Raw genomic sequence first — 12,914 nt, forward strand, 5'->3', positions numbered from 1 at the left:
TCCGGCCTGAATCCAGCAGAGACACTGCAAGCAAGCTTTCCAATCAGATACCAAGTATGATCAAGGTTAACATCATCATTATCTTTTTTATTAAAGGATATTTTGTGTGATTTCTATTTGTGTGATTTCTATGGATAAAATGGGTAATTATAGCCATTTAACAAATTATTATTTTAATTACTATTAACATTACATTGATCAAAATAATCTTTCCATGAATTAACGACCATTTTAGAACAGGTAATTACAGTTATGACACGGCTCTGTGAAATACTTGATTCTGATTGGTCAGTCGTTTGTGTTTGTTTAGGTAATAAAATATAAAAACTTGATTCAAAATGGTTTACAATTGTTTAATTATGTCATCCTGGTATCACAGACTTGTGTAATAAAAATGTGAAACGTTTATATTTTAAATATTTTAAATTTTAAAAATATTTATATATAATATAAATGATATGAATATATATATATATATATATATATATATATATATATATATATATATATATACACTTATAACTACAAGTAATTATTTTCAAAATATATGCTGTATGTGTTTGCTTTTTATACATACATAATAAATATACAGAGTACAAACACGTATGTTATGTAAAAAAAAAGTGCTTGAGCACTTATTAGGCTATGAAGGCAATTAAAGGCTCATTATAAAGATTTAAATGGTTTATTAATAAATGTGCGATTAGTCGACTAATGCTTAAAAAAAAAAATCCTTAGTCAAGGACAGTCCTGGTGATTACTGGATTAATGATTTTTAATATTTATTTTGATTCTGATGAAGCTAATTAATCTGATTATTTTCTGAACCAGCTTGAGCGATTAACACACAAAAAAAACAATGACAATTTGATCTTCACTTAGTGACCACATAGCAACACCCTGACATCCACCCATAACACCTCAGCATCTCAGCAATTAATATTATGAGCAAACAGCAGTCACATTGTCTTCAGGAAATGCACAGTTCACAGAGTCAAATATTACATTTTATTACAAATCTACATTTTATTAAACCTATTTGAACCTCAGCCACTGCCAACGGGAGTGACAAAAGCTCTGTTGTAGCAGGGCGGGCAAACCCGTCTGAGCTGTGCACTTGTGCTAAACGCTTTCCCACGGTCCTGCTGTAAGCGCTGTGGACACACACTGCTGTTTGGCAGCGAGACAGAGCAGCCAGAGGCCCGTCTCGCATAACCCTGACCAGGTGCAAAGAGCCGTCCAGACCCCTATAACGATGAGCCTGTCTACACGTCACAGTGCAGGAAGGTTCAGTCGGTTGCTTCTGCAGTAATACAGCTGCTATTACACATCGAAGCGATTTAGAAAGGTTAAGGTAGCATTCATTAATGTGGCCACATTTATAGACTGCCTAAAATTATGCATGTTCAGCTTCTAAATCTCTGTGGATATGAAGAATATCACACATCGCACATTTTTGAGTTGGGTATGTTTGGGAAACAGGTCGTGATGGATTGAGCGGCTGCTCATTGCATCACTCCGGTTGATGTGTTGGCACAGTCCCTCTGCTGTGCTCAAAGGTGACCCACAGAAATCAGTTTTCATCAAGTTATGGTGGTATGAACTCTAAGAACAATGTGTAACAATTGTATAAAGCTTTCTAGCCTGTGTATTCATAATACTTATATTTAGTCAAATATGCATAATATTAATGTGGTCAGTTATCACCGATATTATAGATTTTTTAAATCAAAAACAGTATTGTATATTTGAGTCAGTGCTTATTTACATTTAAATTACATGTGCTGTCATCTTATGATCACTTAAAGTAAACATTTAAAAACACTAATAATTTTAAAATGCTCTTGAGTAAAATCTCAAAATAATATTTAGTTTTTCATAGTGCACATTAGAATGTTGTGTTAATGCTAAATTTACTTATAGCACTTTAAACAAATGACTTTGTTTTATTTATTAATTTTTATTTTATTTTTAACTAAAATGTACTTAATTTTTTATTTAAAATGCGGTTGAGTATAATCTCGAAAATAATATTTATTTTTTCATACTGTACTTTAAAATGTTGTGATGCCTAAATCCACTTAATTAATTAATTAATTATTTTTTTATATTTACAAAATTTTTTACATTTTAATATCAATTACCTATTGATTATCAACCATAACATAAAAATAACTAGCATATCTGATCATATCATATCATAGTATTTTCATAGCTACATTACAGAAAAATATATTTTTAAGCATATCTTGCATTTTTCAAAATATTTTTTCATAAAAAATATCAACATATAAATATTCCATGTATAATAAATATATACAAATAATTATATGTAAAAGTACATAACCTAATTATATATGAATATATTATGTCCATTTGAATTTGAATTTTCTTTGCAAAAAAAGACAAATAATTTAGCTTTTTACACTTATAATAATAACTAAAAAATTATATTAAAATGTAACGTATATAACATTAATAATTTTATTTTACATATATATATATATATATATATAGTTTACATGATATTTATATATAAATATTTTTCTATTTTAATGTAATATTTTCTTTGCAAAAACTACTACAAATGATTTACTGTTATACAGTTATACAGGTGAAATGTAACTTGAATGGATGTTGTGAATTCAAATGCACACTTTTGTTATAATACAATCACATGATGCATAAAATAACTGAATAGTTTGATGCTTCCACGACTGTCATTCTCACAAGATCTCACCTATGTTCGCCTGAAAAACACAGATCCGATCTGATTCGGCAACTGAAGGTACCATCAACTGACTCCAGAACACTTGCACCTGCAGTCCTCATAGAAAGAACAGCTGTGAATCCTACAGATCTGATGCAATACAACTTTCCACAAAACACTTATACTGTATTTTTAAAACCATTATTACTTACTATATTTACATGTACTAATGTATTCACTGCAAATGTCATTTATCAGTGTTACCAGAGACAGTAAATGGCTGATGTCAGGGCATTAAACCACGGCAGAATCCTCTGTAGACAGTCAGAGCTCGCTGATATCTGTCTGTGTGTCAGGGTGATGGATGGGAGTGCTCACTAACCTCTCTTCATATTGCTTTTTGACGCTAGCTGTAATGTTGTATTGAGTCAGGCTCTAGAGAGGATGATACCAGCCGGAGGCAGAGTGTGAACAGACATACTGCTGATACACAGAGATCCCAACACAACACTTAGATTGCTAATGGGAGGGAGGTTTGTATGGAAACATCTGGGATTATCCCTGGTTCTCCAATGACGACCATTCAAAAGTAAAATTGCGGGGAATTTTTTTGTAAGCAAAATAAATCACAAATATTTCAGGTGTTTTATAACATTTTTGATTATATGATTGTTACTTTTGGAATTTGAATTTAAAAACAATGATTAAACATACATATGCAGATATAATTAGAATTGATAGCTAAATGATTAAATAATACAATTAACAATAATAATTAGTAGCAGCAGTTGGAATTTTTTTGCAATCAATGTGTTATTATCATAATTCTTATTTTTTAATCATAAATGATTAAATTATTATTGTTGTTTGTTACTTCATCATTTATAAATTCTACTTGTATATGCATTTATAATTACTCCACACAGCTATAACAGTGTTGTTTTAGTATCACACACTTACACTTACACTTATTTTTTATTAATATTTAAAAAAAGATTTTTAGAATATCTGTTTTCATTTAAATTTTAGTTTTAGTAATATAGGTTTTTTGCATATATTAAGTACATTTTTATTCCTTTTTTTTTTTTTACGTTTCATAAAGTTGAAAAGTTAAAAAACCATAAAGTGAAATGAGAAATGCTGCCTTGTCAACTAGATAAAAACAACAAATTATGTTAACGTTATTTCAAGTAACGAAAACGTATTTTTTGGTTGAGGTTTTTGTTTCAGGTTTGTTTCAAGATGGCAAAGTACCATTTCTACATAAAATTCAGAAATATTTTTTTTTAACTAAACAGGATGAATAAAAACAAGCAACTTGGTTTTATGTAAATGAAAATAAATATATGTATAAAACTTCAGTCAATACAGATGCTGCATTCATTGCATTCAACATATTTTCTCACTGACAAATCATGGTTCATATTTCAATAGGAAATATGTAAACAAACAAAAAAGAAATCAACATTCATCAAGTATTTCATGGGATTTAAACCTGACACATGAAAAATATAAATCAAAAAAATCAATTTTTTTAAATAAAACAGTTCGACATTATTATTGGAGCAAATATGATATAGGCTTTTTACGCTTAGAATACAAGATGCTGATAAAGCGTTTGGTTCATTTAATCACACCACGCATTAGCAGAGACACAAGTTCAATATATTGGCTGAACATGGCTCAGCGAGTCTCCAAAACAAACAACTTTAATAAAAATCAAGCACCAGAGGTACACCAGCAGTGTGTTTTCTCATTTGATGTGTAATCATTCCCAGACTCAGCCCTCGTGTGCACTAATGAGAACATTATTTTTGATATTACATCTCTCACATATTTGGCTTTGTTCTGTTCACTCCCAGAGTGCAACATCTTTCTATATTAACACTTTATTTGCATATAAAACAGCGAAGGTCCTACATTGGTTCTAAAATAACAAACGCCATCCCCATAAAGACATCTACCTTACAATAAATACAGGCCTTTATGATGCACAAAGAACATTTAGATTAACAAATTATTTCTGTCAGAAATCAAATTTGCCTTTTTGACAAAGGCTCTTTGATAACAGTAACTTTTCCCCCACAAAAGTGCAAAATGAGGCACTGAGGCACTATCAAAACATTGCTATTTGTTTAAGAATCAGACCATCCTGACATAGCAACAGTGGCTCAACCAATCACGTGAGTTGGGGGCGTAGCTTTCTGTTTGTCAGACCAATGACAGGCAGGGTAAGTGTTCTGGAAACCTGTTTGCAAAGAGTCATTATTTAAGTGAAGAAAGGTAAGTGAATAAATATTTCATGAATCAATAGTACTACTTCACAGTTTCAAAATTCTATAAGAAAGAATTCTCAGATGATTTTCTGCTAACTGAATTGAGCCTAAATGTGTTTGTAGTCTGTGTTTATTAGTGAAGCGTGGCACTCAGATGGGAATGTCTTGTAGCTATTCTCCACGGAGCACAGGACGGCCGTTATTACCAGAATGCCCAGAGAGAGAACAACTGAGACGGAGAGAAAGAACTGGAGGAAAATGGTTGAAAACACACAGCAAACTCACTTTTGGGAATTGTTTGGGAATTGTTCTAATGTTACAGAAGACAGAGAAACTGTACTTGACAGTCCGAGAAAGCCAAGAGCATGTAACACATTACAGTACTGCGTTATCACCTTGCGCCATCAATCTGATCAACGCTTTCAGGATAGAATTGTCACTTGACACTTGATTTCAGCAAAAAAAATGTCCGACACGTTGAGTCACGGTGCTCATGCAGGCGATGTAAGTTTAAATCCAACTCTCTCTAGCCAATATTGGTGTGTTCAAGGCAAGTTGGAAAGATCATATTTATAAGTTGAGCGCACGTGAACATCATCACAAAGTCGTGATTACAAATGTGACAATCTGAACTTTTATTAAAGGCAGGGTAGGTAATTTGGTGCAAAAAGGTTTTTTGTTATTCATGTTGGAAGTCTCTTCACATCCCGATAGCAATCATTAAGTTAAATGGTATATATGTATTTATGTGGTTTTATATCATTTGTGAAAGGTAAAGGACCATAAAATGTTCGTCCAATCATATTCCTTGGTGTGAGAGCTATGATAGGCTGTCCTACCTGCCTGTCAACATATGTATTTGGATACCTCCACACACCCAGATCATGCAGACAGGATACGTCATCAGCACGCTCCATTACGCTATTGCAGACCGAGTGAGAAAAGGCAGCGTTATTATTGTATTATTAGCACTATGCACTACTATAATGTTTTCTCACTGGTGAATGAGACATGAGATAATTTAATAGCATTGCATTCAACTAGAGTTGCACGATATTGGAAAAACTCACATTGCGATATTTTGTTTTTCTGTTATATATATTGTGATATGAAAAAAAACAAGATGACTTGAATAGTTATATTTGAAAAAAAAATATAGGCCTTATCAATGATTGGGGTGATTTTGTAGGTGAGCAAATTAGCATAGAATATAAACAAATTACAAGATAAATATAGCAGAACAATGATACAAATGAAATAAACAGTGCTTTATATTTTTCAGGTAAGTCTAATAGTATTCAGGTCAGAAATTGAATAATCAAATGTAAAATAACACTGCATAGACTTCACTGTATAAATTAAATCTAATAAATCTGTTAAAGCTACAAAAGGGATTTTTCTCTCTGTGTTTTGTTGTTTGATTAACATGATTAGCAACAGAAAGCAACAGGAACATGAACCTGCTATGAAGCAGTTACATGTGGAAGTTAAAGGGTTAGTTCACCCAGATAGCAAAATTATGTAATTAATAACTTCCCCTCATGTTGTTTCAAACCTGTAAGACCTCCGTTTATCTTTGGAACACAGTTTAAGATATTTTAGATTTAGTCCGAGAGCTCTCAGTCCCTCCATTGAAGCTGTGTGTACGGTATACTGTCCATGTCCAGAAAGGTAAGAAAAACATCATCAAAGTAGTTCATGTGACATCAGAGGGTCAGTTAGAATTTTTTGAAGCATCGAAAATACATTTTGGTCCAAAAATAGCAAAAACGACGACTTTATGTGATGGTAATGAATGTGATAGGAAGCAAAAGCAGTGTGAACATATATTTATTGACGACAAATACGATGAACACAAACTCCGTGAAGACAATGATGAACTCCGTGGGTGATGATGTTATCTCTCGGCTGGGTGGCGCAGTGGCTTGATGGCTGGTGATGACGTGGCGTGAATCTCCCGTGATGAATACAATCCAGTGACGATCAACGGCGAAATAAACAATCCAACACGAACAAGACCAAGACAACCCAACAAGACAGTCCAACATCCGGAACAACTATCAGACAAGGAAGGAGAGAATGAGGTGAGTATATGTAGCTGACGGTAATGTGAGACACCTGGTGCGGGGACTGATTAGCAGCTGATTCCAATGAGCATGATGTAACCACATGAAAGACACCAAATCACAGGACCTGAGAACACAGCCGATCCATGCACCGTGACAGTACCCCCTCTCTTAGGAACGTCCCCTGACGTTCCCAGCCTCCTGTACCTGTTGATTGAAATCATCAATAAGAGAGTGATCCAATATATCTCTAGCAGGAACCCAACTTCTCTCCTCCGGACCGTAACCTTCCCAGTCCACCAAGTACTGGAATCCGCGTCCCCTCCGTCTAGAGTCCAGAATACGATTGACCGAATAGGTTGGTTCCCCGTCTACGAGCCGCGGCGGTGGGGGAACCGGGGCAGGCGGATTAATACGAGCAAAAAATACAGGTTTAATTTTTGATACATGGAACACGGGATGAATCCTCCTGTACGCTGGAGGAAGATTGAGGCGGACTGCCACCGGACTAATGATCTTGGTGACAGAAAACGGGCCAATAAATTTGGGAGCAAGTTTATTAGCAACGGATCGGAGAGGAATGTTCTTGGTAGAAAGCCACACTTTGGAACCAACGACGTATACGGGAGGCCTCGACCGGTGGCGATCGGCTTTGGCCTTGGTGCGCGCTCCCACCTGGACCAGAGTCTCACGGGCTCTGGTCCATGTGCGACGGCACCTCTGGACGAAGGCGTGAGCGGAAGGGACCACGACTTCGGATTCCAGACTGGGAAAAATAGGTGGCTGGTACCCTATACTACATTCAAATGGGGACAGGCCCGTGGCAGACACTGGTAAGGAATTGTGTGCGTACTCCACCATCGACAGCTGCTGACACCAGGAGGAAGGATTTCGAGCGACCATACATCGTAGTGTTCTCTCCAAATCTTGGTTGGCTCTCTCAGTTTGCCCATTGCTTTGAGGATGGAACCCCGAAGAGAGACTAACAGTGGCCCCCAGAAGTTTACAAAACTCTCGCCAAAATTTGGACACAAACTGGGGTCCTCTGTCAGAGACCACGTCTATCGGGAGGCCATGTAACCGAAAGACGTGATCAATGACTGTTACCGCTGTCTCCTTGGCTGAAGGTAATTTGGGCAAGGGGATGAAATGAACCGCCTTCGAGAACCGGTCCACCACGGTCAAAACTACCGTGTTACCCAGAGAGGGTGGGAGGGCGGTGACAAAATCTAGCGCAATGTGGGACCAGGGTCTCGAAGGGATTGGCAGCGGTTGTAGGAGCCCATCTGGGGGTCTGTTAGAAGTCTTACCAGTGGCACAAACTGAGCAAGCCAAAACAAAACTGCGAACATCACGAGCCATGAGTGGCCACCAAAATCTTTGCTTGACCAAATGTAAGGTGCGACTTACCCCTGGATGACATGCCACATTGGAACAATGACCCCATTGGATAACTTCGGACCGAAGACTTTCTGGCACAAACAAACGGTTAGGTGGGCAACCGGCCGGAGGCGTTACCCCATGTAAGGCTGTCTTTACCTTCGATTCGACCTCCCAACTGAGAGTAGAAACAATAAGTGTTTCAGAAAAAATACTCTCGGGAGTGGACGGGCGATCAGAGCGGTCAAAAATTCGAGATAAAGAATCGGGTTTGATGTTTTTGGAACCCGGGCGCTACGAAAGTGTAAAATCAAAACGTCCGAAAAAAAGTGCCCACCTAGCCTGCCTAGAGTTTAGTCTTTTGGCAGTTCTGATGTATTCTAGATTCTTATGATCGGTCCAAACCATGAAGGGTACCCCTGACCCCTCCAACCAATGACGCCATTCCTCCAATGCCAGCTTGACTGCTAACAGCTCTCTGTTACCAATATCGTAATTTGACTCTGCTGGCGACAAACGATGAGAGAAAAACGCGCAGGGATGCATCTTGTCGTCCGAGGGTGAGCGATGTGAAAGCACCGCACCTACCCCCACCTCTGACGCGTCGACCTCTACCACGAACTGACGTGACGGATCAGGGGTAACAAGGATGGGGGCCGAAACAAAGCGGCGTTTGAGGTTGGCAAACGCAGCTTCCGCTGCGTCTGACCACCTGAACGCCGTTCTGGGAGAGGTCAAGGCAGTCAGAGGCGCGGCTAGTTGGCTGTAATTGCGAATAAAACGCCGGTAAAAATTGGCGAACCCCAGAAACCTTTGTAGGGCCTTACGGGAATCTGGACTTGGCCAATCTACCACAGCCTTGATCTTCTCGGGATCCATGCGCATACCCTCGGCTGACACGATGTACCCTAGAAAAGGAACAGACTGTGCATGAAAGTCGCATTTCTCCGCCTTGACAAAAAGCCCATTCTCTAACAGCCTCTGAAGCACTCGTCTGACGTGTTGAACATGTTCCTGGAGAGAAGAAGAAAAAATCAATATGTCGTCCAGGTAGACATATATGAACTGATCGACCATATCTCTCAACACATCATTAACGAGTGCCTGAAAGACACCTGGGGAGTTGGACAAGCCGAAGGGCATGACCAAGTACTCAAAGTGCCCCCTGGGGGTATTAAAGGCAGTCTTCCATTCATCTCCCCTCCTGATGCGAACCAAATGATAAGCGTTTCTTAAGTCCAATTTAGTGAAGATCGATGCTCCCTGCAACCTCTCGAAGGCTGAAGATATCAACGGCAAAGGATAAGTATTCTTTATCGTGATATTATTCAGCCCTCGGTAATCAATACAAGGTCGCAGAGATCCATCTTTCTTCCCCACAAAAAAGAACCCCGCCCCCGCTGGAGAAGAGGAGGATCGAATGAACCCGGCTGCTAGAGAATCAGAAATGTATTTCTCCATAGCCACTCTCTCAGGAATAGAAAGTGAGTATAACTTGCCCTTAGGCGGAGACGTACCTGGCAGTAATTCTATAGCACAGTCATAGGGACGATGAGGAGGGAGAGAAGCAGCCCGAGACTTACTGAACACTTCCTTCAGGTCGAGGTACTCCGCGGGCACGTTACACAGATCCGCCGCCTTCTCCTGCAACACAGACTCAGATACAGACGGACAGGCAGACACAAGACAAGACTCATGACATTTAATGCTCCACTCAGACACCGATTTCAGCTGCCAATCAATCCGGGGGTTGTGTTTGATGAGCCAGGGATGTCCTAAGACCACGGGTGCGTGGGATGAGTCCAGGATGTAAAAGGAGATGCTCTCACGGTGGTTACCAGATATCGTGAGAGTGATGGGTTGCGTGATGGTGGTGATGGTGGGAAGCGTCTGACCATTGAGTGCGTGGACTGCAATAGAACTGGTGAGGGGGAGGAGGGGAACATGATTTTGATGCGCAAAAGTAGAATCCATAAAGTTACCTTCAGCCCCTGAATCCAAAAGTGCAGTGCAGTGCAGGTCCAGACGATGCCATCTAAGCCTGACCGGGAGGAGCGTGGAGGTAGATCTGAACGAGGACTTGATAGCGGAGATCCCACCCGACAGTAGCCCCTTCCTTACTGCCGGGCTGGCCCTTTTACCGGGCAGCTAAAGGCGAAATGTCCCGCCGCCCCGCAGTACAGGCAAAGGCCGTGAGATCTCCGCCTCTCCCTCTCCTCCCGAGTCAACCGAGCTCGACCCACCTGCATGGGCTCGTGATCCTGGAATGGGCCGACCGCGTCGTTGCCACTGGCTCGAACTGGAGGTCCCTCCCCAGGGGGAAACCGGGCGGTTAAACACCACCGCTCGGTTCGGGAGAGTCGAGCGTCTACCCGTAGTGCCAGATCGATGAGGCCGTTGAGATCAGCGGGTAGATCCAGGGCGTAGATCTCACGTTGGACACGGTCAGCCAGCCCATGCAGGAACATGTCCCACTGCGCCTCCTCGTTCCATCGGCACTCCGCCGCCAGGGTGCGAAACTCGATAGAAAAGTCTGAGACGGATCTCTCCCCCTGTTTGAGATCCGTCAAACGCCGCGCGGCCTCTCTTCCAGTGGCCGCGCGGTCAAACACCCGCTTCATCTCGGCGGAGAGCTCCGAGAACGAGGCACAACACGGATCTTGGTTCTCCCATACCGCCGTGCCCCACAGTGCCGCTTTCCCCGTTAACAGTGTGAGCGCGAACGCCACTTTGCTTATCTCACTGGTAAACGTGCGAGGTTGCAATGAAAAGTGCATGGAGCATCTAGTGAGGAAAGCCCGGCAGAAGTTTGGCTCACCGCTGTAAAGCTCTGGTGGGGGAAGGCGGGGTTCGGGTGACTGGGCAGCCCCGGATGGTTCCTGGTGGGCGGGCGGCATGGGTGGTGGGGTTGGCGCAGTGGGTTGTTGCCAGTTCTGCATCCGCTGGGTGAGCTCAGATACCTGCTCCACAAGAGCTCGGATCGCTGTTCCCGTATCCGCCGAGCTCCTCTCCTGGGTCTCCAGCCGAGAGATGTAGGAACGTAAAGCCTCCTCAGCCGTGAGTGGGGTGGAGCCTGCTGCTTCCATAAGTGGTCTGATAGTTCTGTGATGGTAATGAATGTGATAGGAAGCAAAAGCAGTGTGAACATATATTTATTGACGACAAATACGATGAACACAAACTCCGTGAAGACAATGATGAACTCCGTGGGTGATGATGTTATCTCTCGGCTGGGTGGCGCAGTGGCTTGATGGCTGGTGATGACGTGGCGTGAATCTCCCGTGATGAATACAATCCAGTGACGATCAACGGCGAAATAAACAATCCAACACGAACAAGACCAAGACAACCCAACAAGACAGTCCAACATCCGGAACAACTATCAGACAAGGAAGCAGAGAATGAGGTGAGTATATGTAGCTGACGGTAATGTGAGACACCTGGTGCGGGGACTGATTAGCAGCTGATTCCAATGAGCATGATGTAACCACATGAAAGACACCAAATCACAGGACCTGAGAACACAGCCGATCCATGCACCGTGACACTTTATTCAGCATTGTCTTCTATTCCGTGTCTGTTGTGTGAGAGAGTTCAAAACAAAGCAGTCTGGATATCCGGTTCGCGAACGAATCATTCAGTTCACCAAATCGAACTGAATCATTTTAAACGGTTCGCGTCTCTAATACGCATTAATCCACAAATGACTTAAGCTGTTAACTTTTTTAATGTGGCTGACACTCCCTCTGAGTTCAAACAAACCAATATCCCGGAGTAATTAATTTACTCAAACAGTACACTGACTGAACTGCTGTGAAGAGAGAACTGAAGATGAACACCGAGCCGAGCCAGATAAGAAGAATCGAGGAGCTGATGATACCACGCATGTGTGATTCAGCGTGAAGCAGACCGCCACACAGAGCGTCTGAACCGAACTGATTCTTTTGGTGATTGATTCTGAACTGATTCTGTGCTAGTGTTATGAGCCCAGGTAAACCGAAGGCTTGAATCAAGGGCAATCATCGCAAATGACGCCATTACGTTGAGCGCAAAAGAACTGGTGAACCGTTTTCTTCAACCGGTTTATTGAATCGAACTGTCTGAAAGAACTACTGGTGATCCGAAAACCGATGCAACTGGTTCTTGACTCGTGAACGAATCAGTCTTTTGTTCGTTATCTGGCTCGGCTCGGTGTTCATCTTCAGTTCTCTCTTCACAGCAGTTCAGTCAGTGTACTGTTTGAGTACATTAATTACTCCGGGATATTGGTTTGTTTGAACTCAGAGGGAGGGAGTGCTATTTTTGGACCAAAATGTATTTTCGATGCTTCAAAAAATTCTAACTGACCCTCTGATGTCACATGAACTACTTTGATGATGTTTTTCTTACCTTTCTGGACATGGACAGTATACCGTACACACAGCTTCAATGGAGGGACTGAGAGCTCTCGGACTAAATCTAAAATATCTTAAACTGTGTTCC

General features: G+C 40.9%; 1 protein-coding gene across 1 annotated transcript in view; it reads right to left on the minus strand.

Moving 5' to 3' along the window:
• LOC132124812 (dedicator of cytokinesis protein 4-like) overlaps positions 1–11,518 on the minus strand; it is a 75,042-nt gene extending 63,524 nt beyond the window's left edge. The window contains exons 1-5 of the mRNA XM_059535964.1: positions 11,393–11,518; positions 10,973–11,311; positions 10,676–10,861; positions 10,271–10,342; positions 8,592–8,610 (exon numbers count right to left, since the gene is read on the minus strand). Of these exons, the coding sequence (XP_059391947.1) occupies positions 8,592–8,610; positions 10,271–10,342; positions 10,676–10,861; positions 10,973–11,311; positions 11,393–11,518 (742 nt within the window). The remainder of the gene's footprint in view (positions 1–8,591; positions 8,611–10,270; positions 10,343–10,675; positions 10,862–10,972; positions 11,312–11,392) is intronic.
• Positions 11,519–12,914: the final 1,396 nt, after the last annotated feature.

Source organism: Carassius carassius, chromosome 43, assembly GCF_963082965.1.
Source record: "Carassius carassius chromosome 43, fCarCar2.1, whole genome shotgun sequence".
Classification (NCBI taxonomy): domain Eukaryota; kingdom Metazoa; phylum Chordata; class Actinopteri; order Cypriniformes; family Cyprinidae; genus Carassius; species Carassius carassius.